This window comes from Eretmochelys imbricata, chromosome 9 (genome assembly GCF_965152235.1).
Source record: "Eretmochelys imbricata isolate rEreImb1 chromosome 9, rEreImb1.hap1, whole genome shotgun sequence".
In the NCBI taxonomy this organism is placed as follows: domain Eukaryota; kingdom Metazoa; phylum Chordata; order Testudines; family Cheloniidae; genus Eretmochelys; species Eretmochelys imbricata.
In genome coordinates, this window is record NC_135580.1 from 49,165,724 (window position 1) to 49,186,363 (window position 20,640).

At 43.3% G+C, this 20,640-nt stretch overlaps 1 protein-coding gene across 3 annotated transcripts in view; it reads left to right on the forward strand.

Moving 5' to 3' along the window:
• Positions 1-20,640, forward strand: part of VPS8 (VPS8 subunit of CORVET complex) — a 229,822-nt gene that overhangs the window by 88,656 nt on the left and 120,526 nt on the right. For all 3 annotated transcript variants that reach the window (XM_077825651.1, XM_077825653.1, XM_077825652.1), the window contains exons 22-26: positions 1,581-1,670; positions 13,276-13,327; positions 13,751-13,793; positions 15,725-15,797; positions 20,084-20,203. In XM_077825651.1, coding sequence (XP_077681777.1) covers positions 1,581-1,670; positions 13,276-13,327; positions 13,751-13,793; positions 15,725-15,797; positions 20,084-20,203 — 378 coding nt within the window. The remainder of the gene's footprint in view (positions 1-1,580; positions 1,671-13,275; positions 13,328-13,750; positions 13,794-15,724; positions 15,798-20,083; positions 20,204-20,640) is intronic.

The following is a 20,640-nucleotide window of genomic DNA, read 5'->3' on the forward strand; positions in this document are numbered from 1 at the left end:
CCCAGGATACTCCTTGTAAACTTCTCTCTTTTTGTAACTGCTGGCCCAGCAAACTCCACCTGGATTTGGGAAGTTAAGCTGTGTTCTTTCCTCTTTCTCCAGCGTCACCAGTAATAAAAATTATGAGGGCCAAACTCAGACCTTATTATACTTAAACAACCTCATTGTCTTCAGTCAGTAACTGAAGATAAAATTTAACCCAGAGAACAGCAGCATTTTAGCGAAACTACACCCGACATCCTTTTAACCACACTAATTTAATTACATTACTTTAATATGTGTATTGTTTAGGGCATTTGTGGCCTTGGGGACCACACAGTTGCCTTCATGGGTGACTGAGTTAAGAAGAAAATATTCTCAAGGCACTGTAGCCTCTATTTTTGTTTTCAGCCAAAGCACCTGAAGTGGGCCATGACTTCAAGGAGATGGTAGGGACCATGGTCACCCATGTGCCTCCCCTCTAGCCCCAGGAGCAGCTGGGATGTGAGCTGGAAGCACTAATGGCTACTGTCTCCTCTGCATTTGCTCATCAGCTTGACAGGGAGAAGGGTAGCTCTGGTTTCCCCATTGTCTGCTTCACGGCTAGGCTGTGGAAGCCCCAGGGGGAGCAATGAAGGAGCTCAGCAGGCTCGGCCTTGACCTAGGGGAGCACATAACAAAGGATGGTTCCCTTCGTCCACTCAGTCCCCAGGGCAGCCCAGCAGAAGGGAAAAGCTGAGAAGCAGCCATCAATCACTACCCCATAATTCTCTGCCTTGGCACAAGTTAGAGCAACCTGGACATTGCTCTAACTTGGAATGGTTCAGTATGTGCCTGTGGCATGCTGTAAAGCAGCTGGGATTAGCCAGAATGCAGCATGCTTTAGCTGTATCCACTCCTGATATGCCCCCTGCACCAGGATATTGGAGTAAAATATATTGACTCATGGCTGCTGGGTGTTCCAAGCAAGGGGCGTATCCCTTTTTGACACCTGAGTTAGTGCAAAGGGAGTGTGCCAGGGCAGAGAATCCTCAGGTATGAACTGTGGCCCCTTGACTTTTTTGAAATATATTTAACCTGTAGGCTGGTGGGCACCCCTGGTTTGGGGCTGGCTGATGGCATGATGACAGGACAACAACTTACTAACTCAACAAAAGCCATGACATTTGGAGAGCTGTTCTCTTGGCTCCCTTGCTCCAGAGGTCAAGGCTGTAAGGAATTAAGACCTGGATTTCTCATTCCAGTACCTCAGACAGGCCATGGATTACAGATGTACAGTGTAGAGCCATAAGTCAGATCTGTCTCCCCCACCCTGGTGGCTTGGCAGAGTTCTGCATATTGCAAATTCTCACTTGTGTAACTTTGTACACCACCCCCACCCCCTCAACAAACACCCCTTCCCCCCACCTCCCCAATAAAAACAAAACAAAAAAAACAACCACCCATGGCGCTGTTTTCCTGCAGCTGGCTAGGATAAGTGCTATGGTCAGAGCTGTCTTTGAGTGAATACAGGAAGGGAATTAATGGGCTAATGGAAGGTGTTAGGCTGTTCTGTACAAGGATTCTCTACAGCTGAGGAAATCTGCTTTGTTTCCATACAGGTAGTTCTCCTGTGCTGGGAAAATCATCTGTATGATGCCATGATCTATGTGTACAACAGTGGAATGAATGACTTCATTAGTCCGATGGAGGTAGGAAGACTAGTCATGACCTATGCTTGTGGTACCTAATGCTCTTAATCCATCCATCTCCTTTTTGTTTCTCCCTGCACCTTTCATAGGACATTGGGAGGGATTGTTTCCATCTACATGTTTTAATTTTTCAAACTGCAGTGAGATATTGGTCTGTGCCATTTAGCACTCCTCTTTATCTGAGGATCAGTTTGTAATGCTCGTATGTGCTGCATGTTCTTCCCTATGATTCTGAGCATGGGAGTTCTGCTGATAGCTAGTGTTCAGTGTATACAAATTCAATTCTTGCTCCTCTCTCCTGCTGTACCTAGTGTGCATTTTTCATATTTCTCTGGGAATATTCTGTGAAACTTGTTCAAATGCCTTTCTTAAATCTAAGTATACCATAAAATGTCTGAGGTATCAGTGCTCTGCTGAGTGTCAGGCCACAAACACTGGCAGATCTAATGTCTGTAAAAAATATAAAACAAAACAAGTACACAAAAACCAGATGCAACACAATAAGTAACGGTAATGTATGTTACAATCTGGGCTGCTTTGTCTACATGTTGCTCATGGCCATTCTGACAATAGGATGTAATGCACGATGATAGCATCCCATATTCTGTCCATTTGGGAGTCAGCAAGTGAGAGAATGAGTTTCTTTCTCTCGGCACCCCATTCTGTGCGGTGTCTTTTTGTCTGTTGGGAGTACCTAGTGTTTTAACGCCATCTAATGTGAATGTACCTGTGTGTGGTGGTGGTCAGAACTACAACAGGAGCAGCCTCTGCATAGTGGCAGGTTTTTAATTCTAGTATTGGGGCACAGACTACCAATACCAGGCATGTCTCCTGTGGTAGGACCCAGTAGAGTGATATGACTGAAGGCTGCATGGCAGGGTGGATAAAAATCAATGATTTTTTTAATCCGATTCTTTTATTTCAATTGGATTTTTTTTGATAGGTTTTTTTCCCAAAAAACATTTATATAAAGATAGTTTTAAGATCTACTTTATAGCTCAAAGATCTCTCATCATGGAATAGGGATTATAAATTCTAATTCTATAGTATGAGACAATATATTCATGTAGTGTTTAAGAAAAGTTTTGTAAATGAGTTCCAATAGTTCATGGATTAGGGACTCGATTTTATGGGGTTCCAGAGGCTTCTGTGTAGATTATTTAGATTAATCTTTCTATCTACACAATGGGGACTCAGTGCTGACTCTAAAAGATACCATCAGAGATACTTAGTTTTGCAGTTCTCAAACTGTGGATTTATGTCTCCAGAGATAACATGCTTGTGAACAGCAAAAATGTTTTTAAATAAATAAATACTATATGGAGGTGAGAAATAACAGACATCAACCCTATTGTCCCTCTGCAAATTTGTGTACACAGAATCAATCCCTTACCTCTCTAAAAGTGCAAAGTTTCAAATGAATAGAAGATTGTTGGGGGCGGAATAGATCTGGACAAGGAGAAGAAGTCTGGAGATAAATGTGGGAGGGGAGGGACAGGCAGTAGAAACAAAAGTGAAACTGTTTGAGCAGCATATTCCAGAAGCCTTGAGGTCTTTCTCAGTGTAGCCTTTATTGATTTGAGATCTACCATACCATTCTCTCACTAGAAGGGAAAACCTATAATGGCAGCAGACCGTAAAAGAGACCCAGTTTGGGAATATTTTAATGAAGTTCCTCTACCTGTGGGTAAGACGGGCATGCGTGCAAAATGCAAACAGTGCAACAAAGAAATGCAAGGCTTGGTTACCCAAATGAAACAACAGCATGAGAAGTGTTCCTTCTCAGGAGGAAGCTGTGTTGAAGATGATGAAAGGAACATGTCTGAACATGCAGGACCTTTAGGTTGGTAAACTTTTTTATTTCATACGTCTTTTTTCAGGACTGCCTGTCTTCCTTCTGGACTATTCTTGAATTCTCATGTTTGAGCAAAAAATATAGTTGTTACTCTATGGTACTACCATTTCAGATGCAGTTGTGTTTAAAAAATAAATAGCTGAAATAGGCAGATCTTCCTTTTACAATTTCACCTTTAAAGTAGTACTGAGTGTCAGTGAATGCAATGAGTAATACTAAATGAGCAGTATGGTAATACTAATTAAATAACTGCATTGACTTATTTTGTTTAGGAGAATCCATCCTCAACATACAGGATTCTGAAAACTATCCACCTTCAAGATCATCATCATTTTCTATAGTTTCAGAGTTACCTGCCAATGATAGTGTTTCAGTCACATCATGTATGTCACACAGCCACAGTATGTTGCAAAAAGAAAGAAATATCTACATCATCCAGAAACAACCATAGATAAGTTTGTGATAAGAACCAGCAGATTACAAAATGGGGTAATTGATGAAAAAATTGCCTGGTTTCTTTATGCAACAAACTCTCCTTTCCGTATGATTGAGAGCCCATGCTTCATTAACATGATTCAGTCATTAAGACCAGGATACAGTCCACCCAACAGAGCAGATGTTGCAGGCAAATTGCTGGATAAAGTGTATGAAAGAGAAATTGAGCAGTTTGCAAAAGGTCTAGAGGGTGAAATTGTTAACCTGAGTCTTGATGGGTGGAACAATGTCCACAATGATCCTGTTGTACCTGCTTGTGTGACAACAGAAGAAGGGAATGTCTTCCTTACAGAAACAATTGATACATCAGGAAATGTACACAGAGCAGAATACTTACAAGAAGTAGCAGTAAAAGCTATAACAAACTGTGGAAAAAATTCAAATGTCTAGTATGCAGCTTGGTCACAGACAATGCTGCAAATGTATCCAAGATGAGAAGAAATTATTTAGAAGAGAGTCGCAAGCTAATATCATACGGTTGCTGTGCTCATTTGATGCACCTCCTAGCCAAAGACTTCAGTGTTCCACAAATAAAAGCTAATGTTGTTGAAATTGCAAAATACTTCCGTAACAACCACTTTGCAGCAGCTGCTCTGAAAAAAGTGGGAGGAACCAAGCTAACTCTCCCACAAGATGTGCGATGGAACTCAGTAGTGGACTGTTTTTTAGCACTATATCAAGAACTGGCCTAACCTGCTGACAGTTTGTGAACAAAGTAGTGGGGGAAAAAATGGCACTATCACAGCCCAAGTTCTCAACATTGGGCTTAAGAGAAATGTTGAACACATGCTGAGTACCCTGAAGCCTATTTCTGTAGCCTTGAACAAAATGCAAGGGAAATCGCTGTTTTATTGCTGACGTTGTTGAAATTTGGAAGGAACCGAGTGAGAACTTAAAAAGAGTGCAATGACAGAGTGCAATGCAATGACAGAGTTAAATTACAAGCATTAAAAAAAAAAGAATGGGACAAGCACTACCTCCAGCTCATTTTCTTGTAAATAATCTCAATACTCGGCACCAAGGTCAAACCTTAACTGCTGAAGAAAAGGAGTTGGCTATGACATGGACATCCAGCAATCATCTCTCCATAATGCCAACTATAATAAACTTCAGAGCTAAGAGTGAACCATTCAAGAAATGTATGTTTGATGATGTTTTAAAGAAAGTTACATCAGTGAACTGGTGGAAGTCACTTAAGCACTTGGATTCAGAGACTGCTGAAGTGATGATCTCCCTTTTAACAGCAGTAGCTTCTTCTGGTGTAGAAAGATTATTTTCTTCCTTTGGACTAATTCATTCCAAATTGAGAAATTGTTTGGGATCTGAAAAAGCAGGAAAGCTTATTTTTCTTTTCCAGATTATGAACAAACAGGAAAATGAAGGTGAAGATGACTGAGTTAGCTTCAGAAGCCAATATTTTAAGTTTCTCATGTTGACCTGGCTGACATAGTCAATTTAATTTTTGTTGGTTTTTTTCAATATTTCATTTAACTATTTTAGTTTAAAACAATTTTAACCAAAACAAACCTGATTTTAAAAAACTTGACTTTTTAAATTAAATTCATATGCTTGTTTTGTTAAAATATTATGTTTGCTTTTGAAGAAAAACATCCAGAATACATAACGTTGTTGTTTGTTGTTTTAGTTGAATAGAACAATTTAAATGTCTGTCTGGTGATGTTCTCCTCCTAATGCAGCATGGCAAGAAAATCCTCCAGCTATTAATGATTAACCTGTTGAACTGGAGATAGTTTACCTCCCAGTGACTTCATAAATATCCATTTCAATTACCTTTGGTAAATGAAATAACCAAACATTCATTCATTTTCTGATATAGCTGTAAAACTAATCTGAAAAGTTTTCAAAATAAATCGCTTAAAAAATGTATAGTGTGTACCTTCTAAAAATAAAACCTACATCTATCTCCGAGTTGTGAAGAATGTCTTAAGGTTATAACAACTAACAAGAATGCACTTTTATGTAGAAATCCATGATTAAATCAAGTTGCCCTGACTAGTGATTTAAATCAAATCCACCCTGCTGCATGGTGGATTCCACTTTTCTTCAAGTGCTGCTCCCTATGTGTATTTCACTGTGGGTATGCATATAAGACCGGAAAATCTTTCAACTTGTGTCCATTGGTCTGTGCCTGGACCCTGGATCTCTTCGTGCTCAGCACCAAGGGGATAAGGCGAAGCGTGGATTGATCACGTCTTCAGTTGCTTCTTACAGCCTCATGACCTGAGTCAGAATCCTCTGTGTCCAGAGCTATTCTCTCATTGTCTTACACTGTTATTTTCACAGAGACTATCATTTGTTAGTGTTTATATAATATTTTTATAGCTTAGTTTTCCCCAATGTGGGACATATTCCTTCTCCCTTTGGGACTAGAGCTGTGCCCAGAAACCCGGGCTTAAAAACTGCATCTCCTATCCTTGATCCTCCTTGGTCAATGAGGACCACCAGCACTGCCTTGGGTAGGCACTTATTTCCACCAAGTGCAGTGTCTGTCACTCCTTCCCACCCAGGACACAAGAGGGAAGAGAGTGCTGACTGAGGAAGTTCCTCATAAAGAAAGCCCTGATGCTCCAGTCAGATCCAGGCTGGAGAGACCCTCCTGCACATTGGCCACAGTCCTCAAGCAGCATGCTTCTGAGCACGAGCTGTGGAGCAGAGGCTGGATCAGATGAATCTAAAGACCTGTTGCTTCGGGCTTCTCATGAGGGTAAGGAGCATTCTCACAGACACAAAAATAGATTTCCCCCTCTGTCTGCTTCCAGTAGAAGAGCTCTCTGACTCCTTGCACGTGAAAATTCACCCAACTTGGAAGTCCCTTGGACTTCTATCTGCCTAAGTCTCTCAACCTCAAAGGGAAAGCATGCAGGAAGAGGGTCTAACAGCACCAGGCCTGGTGTCGATACTGGTGCTGTCCCTCTAGCAAGTCAAATAACTGATATCCACCAGTATTGACCAAGAGTTCCAGAATGGACTGGTTTGATCCTGTAAGGATCCTCCAACCACAAAGTCTGTCGCAGCACCAGATCCGGCAGAACTAGTAACCTAGAACCTCATACTCCAGGACAGACTGGGACATTTACTACCCTGGAACTCCTCTACTTTTGGGCCTGGTTCTTCTGAGGGGTATCTTAACCCCATAAAATTATACAACCTTAAGAAGGAGTTATTCCCATACTCCATCCATGAGCTGGAGCTTCCTTCTACCACTTCTGATGGTACCAGTGGTGGAGACTGATTTGGCTTTCTGGATCCGATGTCCAGGATGAATCATCACCTCCCAGACAGGTTAGTCCGAACAGGGCTTTGAGAGTTATCTGGACCTGTCCTCTGCACAAGCATGATTACCCTCAAAGGGATTGCTGGTACCAATACCTTGGGGCCCCCAAACCAGTCTTCAACTCCTCAAACTAGTCCTGTTGGGGTCCATGGGATCATTATGTACGACACACTGGATCTGTGTGCACTGCTAGAGTCACATCATCCCTCTTCTCTTAGGCAACAGCATCCTGCTCTTCAGGGGTACGTGGAAGCAGACAACGACAAGCTTGTACCGACAGGCTTATCTTCATCTTCTTAACCCAATGAGGCTATTCCCCCATCTTCACCTAACTCAGGGGTTTAGGCAATGTCAAGAATAGTTGCCGAGGATGGTGGCAGAACTTCAGATCCCATTAGAAGTTCAAGATATGCAGCATGAGCTCTTGGATATCCTGCAGCCAATGGCACCCAGTTGGATAGTTATCCCAGTGAAGAGGCCATTACTAAACCACTACAGTGATATGGCATATGCTGGCAATGTGTACCGCTACCCCTGCAAGGGCTGAGAAAAAGTACTTTGTAACTGCAAAAGGGGCAGAGTTCTTGTTTACCCATCCTGCCCCCAACTCCCCAGTAGTACAAGGAGCCGTGGAAAGATCCAGGCAACACCCTAAAACCACCTCTGCGGACAAGGGAGCGAGACACCTGGACCTTTTGGTATTTCTGTCCACCAGCCTCTAGTTCAGAATCTCTAAATACCAGGCCCTGTTATCGATATATGAACTACTTGAAGTTTCTGGAGGTCAAAGACAAACTCCCCCAAGTGGACAAGGCCCAATTTTAAACCCTTGTTAAGGAAGGTAGACTCATGGGTAAAACCTGATAGCAAGCTTCAGTGGATGCAGTCAATATCACATCAAGATCTATAGTGACCATAATGATGTAGTGAAAGTAGTGGCTTCAATTGTTGCAGTTCTCCAGAGAGGTTCCATTAATACCATTAAGAACTTGCCCTTTGATTAAACCAATCTCTTCAATGAGAAAACAGATGAGTCTTTGCACTCACTAAAAGAGTTCAGGACAACCCTCCACTCCCTGGATCTTTATACCCCTGCCCCAAAGAGGAAGCATCATAAACAGATGTACAAGTGAAAACCTCTTCCACAGCCTCTTTACCAACGACCATACAAACCACCATGCAAGCGTCAGAGTGCAGAGGCCAAGTAATACAGCTCCATCCACCTTATCAGCCACCCAATCTGATCCACTGGCTAAAGGTTACTTTTGATGGGATGCTTGAGAGTTGTGACCAATGTTTCCTCTAATTTTTTCCATCGATTTGTGGAATGTATTTTATGATGTGCACCACCAGTAGAAGCAAAAAGCCTAGATATGATATATCGATATTTTAAAGTTACCATAAAGATAATTACTACAGCCAGGTCGGGCTTGGCATTTTAGAACTCACTACTCAGAATTAAATTTAAGCGTAAGAGAGAAAAATTATGAAATGCATAGCCCAGTCAAAAAACTAAAACGTGCTTTGAAAGAAGTATCAAGTAACAACAATAATAATACAAGTATGTGTTGGGAGGTGAGGGTGAAAGACCTGAGTGTGTGTGAGAGAGTGACTGTGTGTGAGAGAGAGAGAGAGAGACCCGCTCTGCCCTTTTAAGTAGATCAGCACTCAGCAGTCTGAAGCATGCTTGTTCAGACACAGCAACAGCTGCCAACAAGTTCCCTCCGTCCTGAGCCCTTTCAAATTCCACCCCTGCTCTGTGGAGAATGGGGTACAGGGCGGGGGTAGGAGGACACCCTGACATCAGCGCCTCCTTGCCACCACTTCTCCCGCTCTGCACAGCGAGCAGGAGGCTTCCGGGAGCAGCTGGCCAGGGTCTGCCAGGCAGAAGACAGGAGCAGGACGGCAGTGGGGGGAGGGACACCTGAAGTGCACGGCACTTGATAGCCTGCTGGATGGCCACCTGGCCGCGCAGCTTAGAGGGAACTTAAGTTGTGACCTTACAATGATGCCATCCAAAGTCCGTTATTGTACTTTGCCTACAGCTGGGGAGATATAACAGACAGGTGGATACTAGATGTCATCCACTTTGGCAACACTGTTGAATTTCATTTCCCAGATCCTCCAAAAACCCTTTCCTGCTTTTGGTCAGGGGGCCACTGTCACAAGGAGATCCTCTGATCCTCCAGCAGGAGGTGAGACTTTCTTCTCAAGCAAGGAGCTATAGAGTGAGTGCTACCTCAGCATATAAGGAAGAGGTTTGACTCCCAGTATTAAATCGTGGTTGGGAAGAAAAAAGGGAAGAGGACGCCCATTCTCGACCTACATCAGCAAAATATTTTTATTCCCAAATTCATGGTTAGGCTGGGATCAGTAATTCCCTCCTTGGAGGAAGAAACCTGGTTCTTAGCTCTCAACATGAAAGATGCTTACTTTCTTGTGGACATTCATCTATCCCACAGAAGGTTCCTCAGGTTCTGGTAGGATGGGAACAATTGCCAGTTCAGAATACTCCAGTAGGGTCTGGCAACAGCACCCAGGAAGGTTGTCTTAGTAGTGGCAGCACAGCTGAGAGAAAGCAGCTACAACGCCATCTTCCTATACTTGGATGACTGGCTTCTAACTGGCAGCTCTTTGAGTGATGGTCCCTATGAGTGTTCCACACGTGTGCTCTCAGTTTGAAGCACAAGGAGAACTGTGCATGTACAGACCAATGGACACTGCTTACTAAAAATTTCCAAATTCAGGTGCATGGTGCACATGCATATCTGTGTGTGGTATACAGATAAGGACCACACATCTTGAAGAACTCCCGTTACAGGTAAGTAACCTCTATTTCCTATCTGGAAGTTCAGTCAGCAATCATGTTCTTGTACCATCTCCTGACATCTTTGGAAATCTGCATAAACATGGAAAAGTCTGCTCTAACTCCCATGTAACTCATACATTTTATAGGGGAAGCCATGGACTCAGTCACAGGAAGGGCCCACCTCCCTGCAGACAGATTGTATGTTGTGAGGAGTCTGATTTAAAAAAAAAAAAAAAAAAAAGTCCCTCTCAAACACTGAACAATACTCCAGATCCATCTTTCTTTGTAAGGTCACATGGCCTCCTGTGCTTGTGATGCCATTCAACAAATCTGTTGTCTTGCATCATGATCGCTGTAGCCACAATCTCCGTCAATGTCAGGGCTTCACTCATCTGGTAGATGAACCCGAAACACATGCGTTGGAGTCTCTTTCCTACCTCCCACACCCAGGATGTTGGTAATCATTCACTCATTCCTCTTAGATTGTGGAGCCCACATGGGCAATCAGATGGCACAAGGTAGGCCAGGATGCATAGCAATCTCTTGGAATTTAAGGGCAGTCAGACAGATATAGTGCACCCCAAGTACTCCTACCTATCCTGACATGCCCAGATAATGTCAGACAACATGACTGTCTTCTGTATAAATAAACAAGGAGGGCAAGATACCTTCCACTGTGCATGGAGGCAGTCAACTTATGGAACTGGTGTACCTGGAATCACATCACAGTTTTGGAGTCATATTTACCTGGCGCTCAGAGTGTACTGGCAGGCAGCCTTAGCAGGCACTTCTTCACTGAACGTGAATGGGAGTTACACAGTTCAACCTCAGTAGCATCTCTTTGATGTGCCTATTGTGGACATTTGTAAGGCGGCAGTCTGGAGTTCTAGCCACACTTTCATAAGCATTATGCTTTGGTCCAAGCCTCTTCTGCTGACGCAGACTTTGGAATTGAAGTGTTACAGACATCTGTACTTCCATCCTTGCACCCCCTTCCTACTTGGCTGCTGCTTGCCGGTCACCCACCTGTGGAATACACACAAGGATCAGCACTCAAAGAAGAAGTAGAGGTTACTTACCTCTAACTGGAGGCTTTTTGAAATGTGTGGCCCCATCTCTATTCCACTACCTGCCTGCCTTCCCCTCTGCGTCGGACCATGACCGTGTTTGTGGTAGAGAAGACATTGAAGAAGTGGTCAGTCTATATCTCTTCTTATCGCTCGGTACTGAGCAGGAGGAGACAGATCTAGGATGAGGGTGTGGCACAGTGGACGCTACTTGCAAGATATTCCAGTCTCTGGCCCAGGGAGCTGATGCGTACCACATGTAAAGTACAGATGAAGATCACACATCTTCAGTTACAGGCAAGTAACCTCCATTGTACACCCCTTGAATATAGTCCTGATGGCAAATGCTCTTGAGAGAATTCTGTAAATGTAAGAGTGCTTATTATGAAGGCATCACTAATGACTACATAGCTGTGTTGCAATGTGCAGGTACAGTGAGACAAATCTTTTTATGTATGAAAAATCTATTGTCCAATTTACAATATTTACAGTTAATTTTCTGAGAGATTGCAAGTGAATCTTCAGTAGTTTAAGATAGTGATTTTCAACATGTGATCAGTGGATCTCTGGGGGTCCACAGACTAAGATTTCCAAAGGGGTTTGCACCTCCATTCAAAAATTTTTAGGAGTCCTTAAATGAAACAAGGTTGAAAACTAGTGGTTTAGGAGATACCTATTTTTAAAACTGACTCCTTGAAATGTAAACATGCAGTCTAAAGTGTCCTTTGTATCTGTTTAGCCAACTGGCTTGTTTGTAACAGCTCAAGGATTAGATCCATGTAGCTATAAATAACTCCTCAGGCATAGCACGGTTTAATACTAACAGCAGTTCAGATTTTGAAAGCAGTGCAGGAAGTTATCCATTAATTTAGTGGAAGGCATGGATGGCTAAATTCCCAGTACTGCCTTGAAAATCTCAACTTACATTTGAGTATTATTCATTGTTTCTGTCTAAACTGTTGGGTAATGGCTATTCTGTACAACAAATGCAACTTGCATCCTAGGCAGTGAAATGCTGAAGCATAGCACCTGACTTCCTGTCCTGACTGCTCACTCTGCCTCCACTGCCCATCTTCATACCCACAGCTCAATTTATGCTCCCCTGGGGAGTCTCTGTCTGATGAATGTAGGGCTTCTTTCTGTCAGGCCAAAGTTAAGTCCCTCACTAGTGGAACTACAAACACCACTTCCCAGGGCAAGGAGTTTTCTTCCCTCTGTCCTGGTATCGAGCCATGAAGTGGACAGGTTCTTGGGGAGACTTGCAGAAAATGTTTCCTGGGAAGGTGGAGCCTGTTGCTGTCCTAGGAAAACAATTCTGGTGGCTGAACATGCTGTGGCTCTCTAGAGAGCAGCCTGGCTCTAACATAGCTCACTAGGTCCTTGAGTTTGAGGCTCCCTCGGGTGAACCTTAACAGATGGTTTGGAAGCTTGTAGTGGTATGGGCTGGCTGGGGAGGGTTAGGCAGCAGGGCTGGGGAGCCATGGAGGCAGGAATCGGAGGCTGGGGGAGCAGGACTGATCAGCAGTGCTCCCTGACTGCTCACTGGTACTATTGCTTATCTTGCCTCTGTGGCTCCCCGAGCTCATTGCATGCTAGAGCTTGCCAGCTAGCCTCTCTTTTTTTAATATGCACTCTAGATTCCTGGAAAGCAGCTAAGTACCACTAGAGGGAAGCTTTGATCTAACGGATCTAGGAAAGTTTATTTGACAAAGGCCGTTCTCTTGTAGATCATCGCAGGATTAGCAGATGGAGTAATGCTTCCCTAGCACAAGTGCATTTAGGGAACCTTTCTTTCTGTGCCTTGTTTTTTTGTAAAACTTGGTGAGCTTGTCCTTTCTCAGGGAGGTACCTTCTTAAACAATTCAGGTTATAAAACCAGGCGTTGCTTTTGTCTTGTCATGGACTACTTCATATTCTCTGACACTCTTTAGCTTTGTGTTCCTTTTAGGCTCTAAGCTCTTTGGGGGCAGGGACTGACTCGACTTATTTGCGTATTGCTGACCGACTTGTTGGCACTTAAATGATGTGATGTATAACAATTATAAACAATAGTGAAACTTTTCTCTTTTTCACTGTTGTTGCAGAAATTGTTCAAAGTCATTGCTCCTCCCCTTAATGCTGGGAAGTCTCTCACAGGTACAGCATGCTTGGCTTTAAGATTTTACAGCTTTGATACTATTTGATATTTCTAGTGTCTTTGATCACAAGTTTAACTGATCTCTGATCACTTCTAATTTAGGGAGGTGGGGAGGAGATGATGTTACTGTTTAGGACTCCAGACTTCACACAGCCTATAAATACATCTTAAGTACTTTCTTCTTTAAACTGTCTTCATAGTTCTCAAGCTACTATCCTTTCTCACACAAACATGCTGCAAATATGTAAAGTTATGGAGAATGGAAAAATTCCACAAGACTGTACTGACACCGCTTTTGTTATGAGTAACAATGAACACTCAAGTAAATGAGATTTTCCTTTCAGTAAATAAAGATTAGATCCCTATTCCGTTGTCTAGTTATTTGGATGAAAGGTGACAAAAGACTTTTTCTATGTTCTTAGATGAGAAAGTGGTTATGGGGAACAAGCTCCTTGTGTACATAAGGTAAGATACTGCCAGAATGTTTATAGATAGCACTTAGAATGCATTTACATGTTGAAATTGCTGTACAGACACTAATCCTCCCAATACCCCTGTGATGCATGGTAGGTGGAATTCTGTGTCATGCAGGGAGTCAGAATTTATTATCATAAAATCTGTGAAAGGTAGTAATATCTACGTTTTACAAAGCATTTAATGGAAGCAGAGAAATGAAGTGACCCTTGGCCACACACCAAGTAGCACAGGTGGGATTAGAACTTGGGTGCTTCTGACTCAGGCTTTGGGATACTGTCTTTGACTTCATATATAGAGATTTGGTGATAATGCCTCCTTCCACGCCAACTGCAGCAGAGTGCTCCCCTACACCAGGGCTTCATAGCCCAGAAATCCATCTTTAACCTTTCGTGTTGGCAACCTTTGTGGATTCTGTAGGTGGTTCTGCTTGTGGTAATAAATAGTTTCCTCTGTTGACCATCCTATAATGATACAAAGTTGAGAGGCATCATCAATACAGAGGAGGACTGGAATATTGTACAGGAGGATGTGTATGACCTTGAAGATCGAAGTAACATAAATGGGATGAAATTCAGTTCAATAGTACAAATGCAAAGTTGTGCACTTAGGGTCTAATAATAAGAATAGTCTAGTGTCCTGTGGCCTGTAATACTTCAGTCTAATTTCAGTTATTGGTACAGGTGCTGGATGGTGATGGTGGCCTGTGGTATACAGGAGGTCAGATTATATGATCTGGTGTTCCCTTCTGGCCTAAACTCTATGCCCCTATGACCAATGCTGTTCTGAGATTATTGGCCAATAGTGGTGCCACAGGGGGCACTCGCCACTAGTGATGCTGTCTCCTGGCTATCCTGGGGATTAGCTCTGCAAGGTGTTATGCACAACCATCACTACCACCCTGGCAAAGTTTTTCCATTGTCCTCTTGTCCTCCAGAACCCTCTCGTTCCAGGATCCGCAGCCACCTCCTTTATGACTCAGCCGTCCCCTTCCTGGGTATCAAAGTCCCTCTTGAGAAATAGTCTCAGGCAGTCTTCCTGCTCACTGACCTGCCAGTGCCACTCCATCAGCAGTGAGTGGGAGGACCTGGGCGTGCCCTCTACTCTGGATCCTGGCTTGGGGGCCCTCTTGTTGGCAGTGAAGTTTGACCTACCCCACACTTCACTGCTTTTCCCCTGAGCCTTGCCTACTTCTCTGGCTTTTCCCCCTTCTCTAGGCTTGCCAAGGCACACTTCCTTCTCCAAGAGAGTAACTGTAGGTTACTTGCCCATAGCTCCCTTCACGTGTCCTTTCTCCCAGGGAGTGACTGCAGACTCCTTCCCTGCCGCCTCTTCTGTTGCTGGCTTCCTGGCTTCTATAGGCCCCTCTAGCTGAGTGTGCTTCTAGTCAATTCCCTGCTTCCTGGCTTCTCCAGGTGCAGCCTGTGGAGTTAATTGGCCCACCTGGCCATTTTAACCCTTCTGGGCCTTGTGTGGGTGAACACCCCATCACAAGTGGTTAATATCCAGTCTCTACTTCTTGAATCTGAGCAAGCCACATCCAAGATTCTAATGAATCTGAAAAGAGGAGACTTGGTGTTGTTCCAAATGCTGTCCAAAAGATACATATATGAAAAATAGTGTGTTTCCTCTCTGAAAGTCCCCATGCCACCTCCTGTTCCCTGTGCCACAGTTCAACACTGATTGGTTATGTTTATGCAGAAAACTGGGATTCCCTTGTGGTAATAGCACTGTTAAGGATACATGTTTATCCAGTTTTGTGCTTTGATATGAAGAACTGATTTTTTTAAAATGCATATTGAAGAGTAGGCAGCTCCAAAATGGGCAGGGGGTGGGGGAGAAGGCACTGTTCCAATCTGTTTAGGATTGGGAGGTACTAGGTCAATGCTTTGTAGTAACTGGTTTCTTTCCTTGTCCCACAGCTGCTGCTTAGCAGGTCGTGCTTATCCATTGGGTGATATTCCTGAAGATCTGGTACCCTTGGTTAAAAACCAGGTGAGTATTAATTTGGATGGACACTGTTCATCATAGGGAATGAAGCAGGTATTGCAGGACTGTTGATAAGAGATGAAGGATCACCTTGTCTTAAGTAATTTTTATCTACTGGGTAGGTGTATGACAGAAAACTACTGCAACTCGGGCATCTGCAGCCCTGTGAGTTTATAACCCACCATGGATTATCACACAGGTGTTTGTAAAAAGGCTGACATCAAGCTTAATATTTCTCTTGCTTCCTTGAGAAATGGGAAAACATGCAGTCCTCAGTCTAGTCTCTAGACAGACTTTGTGACATTAGGCAGCATAGGACTACGGAAATTAAAGATGGAAAAGTTCTAGGTTTTGAGCTTTCATTATAGCTGACCTCTTAGGACACTTGAAGTGAGGTGCAATGTATGGGTAGCCATGCATTCAGAAGTAGTGAATGATTGTAGTGCTCCTGAATAGTACTTTATTGACAACAGTAGGGACAAAGTCATTCAGGACTTATCTACGTGGGGGATTTAGTGCACAGTAAACTAGGGTGTGGATATAAAGCATGCTAGCTACTCCACACTAACTTTCTGTGTGGAGGCTCTTACTGCGCATTTAGGGCAGTTTATCTTAGTACACTTCCAAAGTGTATAAAGCTAATGTAGACAAAGGCACTCCTAGTGCTCAGTGAGATTGTCTGCAGGGGAAGTTAGCTGGTGCACACTAGCTACTCAGCACTTCTGTGGGCTTTTCATCCAAGTAGACAAACTCTCGGCTACAGAAATAGGTACATTAAAGGCCTTGGCAGTACGACCTTCAGCATCCCTTCCTCGGTATCTCTGTGGCTAAAACTTTGGCTCATATTCAAGGCCTCTTTTGCCTTAACCGTTGCAGCTACCTCTTCCTGATTCCCCCAATGCTCATATTTGCCTTTTAAACTCTGCTGTTTAGTAATCCCGCTGCTGCACCTTTCTCCTTCAGTACCTCCACTGGTTTTCCCTTCACCTTTAGCATCCCCTCCAAATGCTGTATCTGCCTCTTCAAGACCTTGCCCAGCCTAGTGTATCTTTCTCCTTTGTCACCCAGCAATTTGTACACTGTTACTCCTCTCTCCATAGCACTTAGAGGCAGGCCAGTCCTTTGCTGAGCTGAGGGACTTTTTTCTGCGTTTCTGGTCAGTTTTACTTCCCTAACTAACTTTGCAATTTGGTCTTTTCAGATTTTATCATTTTGGATCTAGAGTATGTGAACACAAGGTATTTTCTGAGGGACTGTGCTTGCTGCTTCCCTTGTCGTGCCTACTTGTCAAAGCAGAAAACATGGAGCAGGTGTTAGGAGCAAGCCAGATTGCTACAAAAATGAGCCAAACTGCTCTGGTGTGTTAAGGCAGGCTAGATCACTGACAGTGTTTCAGGATGCCAGGACCAACCTCCCAACGGATGTGCAAGCCAGGTGTGCCGCAGTTGCTGTGGCAGGCATCAAGCTACATAAGAACGACCATACTGGGTCAGACCAATGGTCCATCTAGCCCAGTGTCCTGTCTTCTGACAGTGGCTGATGCCAAATGCTTCAGGAGGAATGAACGGAACAGGGCGTTTTTGAGTGATCTATCTCCTGTTGTCCAGTCCCAGCTTCTGGCAGTCAAAGGCTTAGGAACACCCAGAGCATGGGGTTGACTGTGACCATCTTGGCTAATAGCCACTGATGGACTATCCTCCATGAATTTACATAAAATCCTTTTTTAACTCAGTTATACTCTTGGCCTTTACAACATCCCTTGGCAATGAGTTCCACAGGCTGACTGTGCATAATGTGGAGAAGTATTTCCTTTTGTTTGTTTTAAACCTGCTGCCTATTACTTTCATTGGGTGACCCCTAGTTCTTGTGTTATGTGAAGGGGTAAATAACACTTTTTCTCTCTACCATTCATGACAGACTCAGGCATTCTTCCCCAACAATCCTCAGGAGTTCCGTGTCCTAGCTCAGCATCTAAATTAGCACAGCAGCAACATGGTCCAGCACAGCCAGTAGCATGGTCCAGCATAGCCAGTACCTCAGTCTCCAGAAAAGCAGCAATGAGGGTCAGTGTCCCCTAGCTGTGCTCTCTTCCAGAGTTCTTCTGATAGCTCTTGATTGGCCTCAATGACTGTGGTTCTTGAAACTTGATACATTGTGGATACTTCTAGTACAAGAGGGCTTTCTTTTTCAGGGTCTGATATTTCACCCCAATCTGGGCCTTCATTTAGCAGCCTGGGATCTGAGAAACACCGATCATTACTCTAGGCTACTCAGCCAAGGTTGTGGACACCACCTTGGAGCTAAGAAAGGGTCCACCTACTGGGTATACAGTAGAACCTCAGAGTTGTGAACATCAGAATTATGAACTGACCAGTCAACCACACACCTCATTTGGAACCGGAAGTAAACAATCAGGCAGCAGCAAAGAACGCCCCCTCCCGCCCCCCAAAAAAGCAAATACAGTACAGTACTGTGTTAAACATAAACTACTGAAAAACGGGAAAGCAGCATTTTTCTTATGCAAAGTAAGGTTTCAAAACTGTATTAAGTTAATGTTCAGTTGTAAATTTTTGAAAGAACAACCATAATGTTTTGTTCAGAGTTATGAATAATCTCCATTCCCAAGGTGTTTGAAACAGAGGTTCTACTGTATAACTGACTGGCTGAAGTTGTACCACTGTTGGATTGACAAGAAAATGTATACAAAAAGCAGGAAAAATAAGGCATTGCCTTTTCTTCAGAGTGGGATTTCTTTGGGTTTAGAAGCTCATCCCGAGATATGTTACCGCAGTTCATAGTGCAGTCTTGCATGAGGCCCAACTGAGTATCTCATCACCTTCAGACATCTGCTTCACTTGTGAATCTTGTGCCTTTGCAGATTTCCTTCTTGGAGGCCAAACAGATTTTATAGAGCAGCTATCTGCTCTTCACCCCTCAACCTTTCAATCAGTCTGACATTTGGTAAGATACTGCAGGAAGTAGTGTCTCTGTAAACTCTCCATGTCTCAAACCACTAGTTGTAATTAAATGTACATTGTTGTTATTCCTCCCTCCCTGCTTGGAATGACTGTTACTGCCTTGAATTCCCCAGTATTTGGACTGTTGGATGTGAATGGGAGAGTCGATTCTCAGGTACTTCTCCATTCTTGGCTCCTTCATGTCCAACAGCCTTGGCAGTGTCTAAGTTTTTTTTTCTTAGACATTTGTTCTGGTTGAAAGATTCTGCTGCAAATCTGAATAGTTTTGTCCTCTTAAAGATCTGACTTGCCTCCAACTGCTATGAAGGGATCCAGAAAAGAAATTCCCAAGTCAGATATTTTCTAATACTAAAATGCAGTTTGCTGAGATTACTGTGCTCATTGGCCGGTTCTAGAGGCACACGACTGAAAGTCTCTCAGATTTTTCTGCAGATTTGTTGTGTGAACTAGGCCAGGTCATTTCACTTGTCTGTTACCCAGACTTCATATCTATAAAGTGGAAATAATACCAATTTGCCTACTGACAGGAGATCATGAAGGTTAGTGTTTGTACATCTCTCTGAAGATGTAAATTGCTATGTAAGTGGGACTTCTTTGTCCTATAAGGTTCATGGTGTGTTTCAGCTTGTAACTTATAGCTTCGTGTCTGGCCTATGCCATACCAGCGTTCACCATTGATTTTAGGCAAAATTGCGTTGTATATGATGGTACTTTGAAGTTAAAAATGTTTCAGAAAAAAAATTCGTATATAGGTGCCCTAAGTGAGGCATCTGAATAAGTGGCCTGAACTTTGAGGTGCTGAGCACCTTCAGCTCACATAAACTTCAGTGGGGATCTGCACCATGCCACTTATTTAGATGTCTAAATATGGGTCCAAGTGCCTAAAGTTAGATACCCAGGTCTTAAAAAGTTGGCTGTAATCATTTTTGCTCCTGGCCTGAATTCATCAGTAGGGGAGCATACAGAGAGGATCTCTGCTTATGCAACTGAGCTGCAGTAAAATAATGCAGTTGTGTAAGAGCTTTTAAGAAATCATGTGATATTTTAAACCAAACTGCTTTATGTATAGTGATACTACTTGCTTGTTGAGTTTATGCAACAAGGTAAACTTTCACAATGGTGTATGGAGCTCAATACCAGAATACTGTGCTGTACGTTCATCCTATACTATTTAAGACACTCAAGTAGAAATGGTTCTATTAACTTGTATTTTTGTGCTTAGAAGAGTTTAGAACTCTTTCTTCAGGTATTCAACCAGTGACAATGGGAGTAATAGTGGGAAATTATCAAAATTTGTGTAAATATTCGTTGCAGGTGTTTGAATTTCTTATCCGTCTCCACTCAGCTGAGGCATCTGCAGATGAAGAAGTCTACCCGTATGTTCGTACGCTGCTGCACTTTGATACCAGAGAGTTCCTTAACGTTCTTGCACTGGTAAGAGGCAATTCAAGTTCAGCGAAGGGTTGGGGGGAGCTAGCTCCTGTATTCATCTATCGTTGCACAATCTCAAGTTATGTCTTTCTAAAAGACATACACTAGCTAAAGCAGAGGTTATTGGCTTGATGCAGGAACCATTTGGGGTACATCTACACTGGAATAAAAGACCCGCGGCACAGCCGGGGTTGGGCTGGGTCAGCTGACTTGGGCTGTGAGGCTAAAAATTGCTGTGTAGATGTTTAGGCTTGGGCTGGAGCCTGGGTTCTGGGACCCTTCCCACTCCCGAGGTCCCAGAGCTCAGGCTCCAGACTGAGCCCAGACATTCTACACAGCAGTTTTACAGCCCTGCAACTTGAACCCAACAAGCCTGAGTCAGCTGACCCAGGGCAGCTGCGGGTGTTTAACTTCTGAGTAGATGTACCGTTGGTGACATT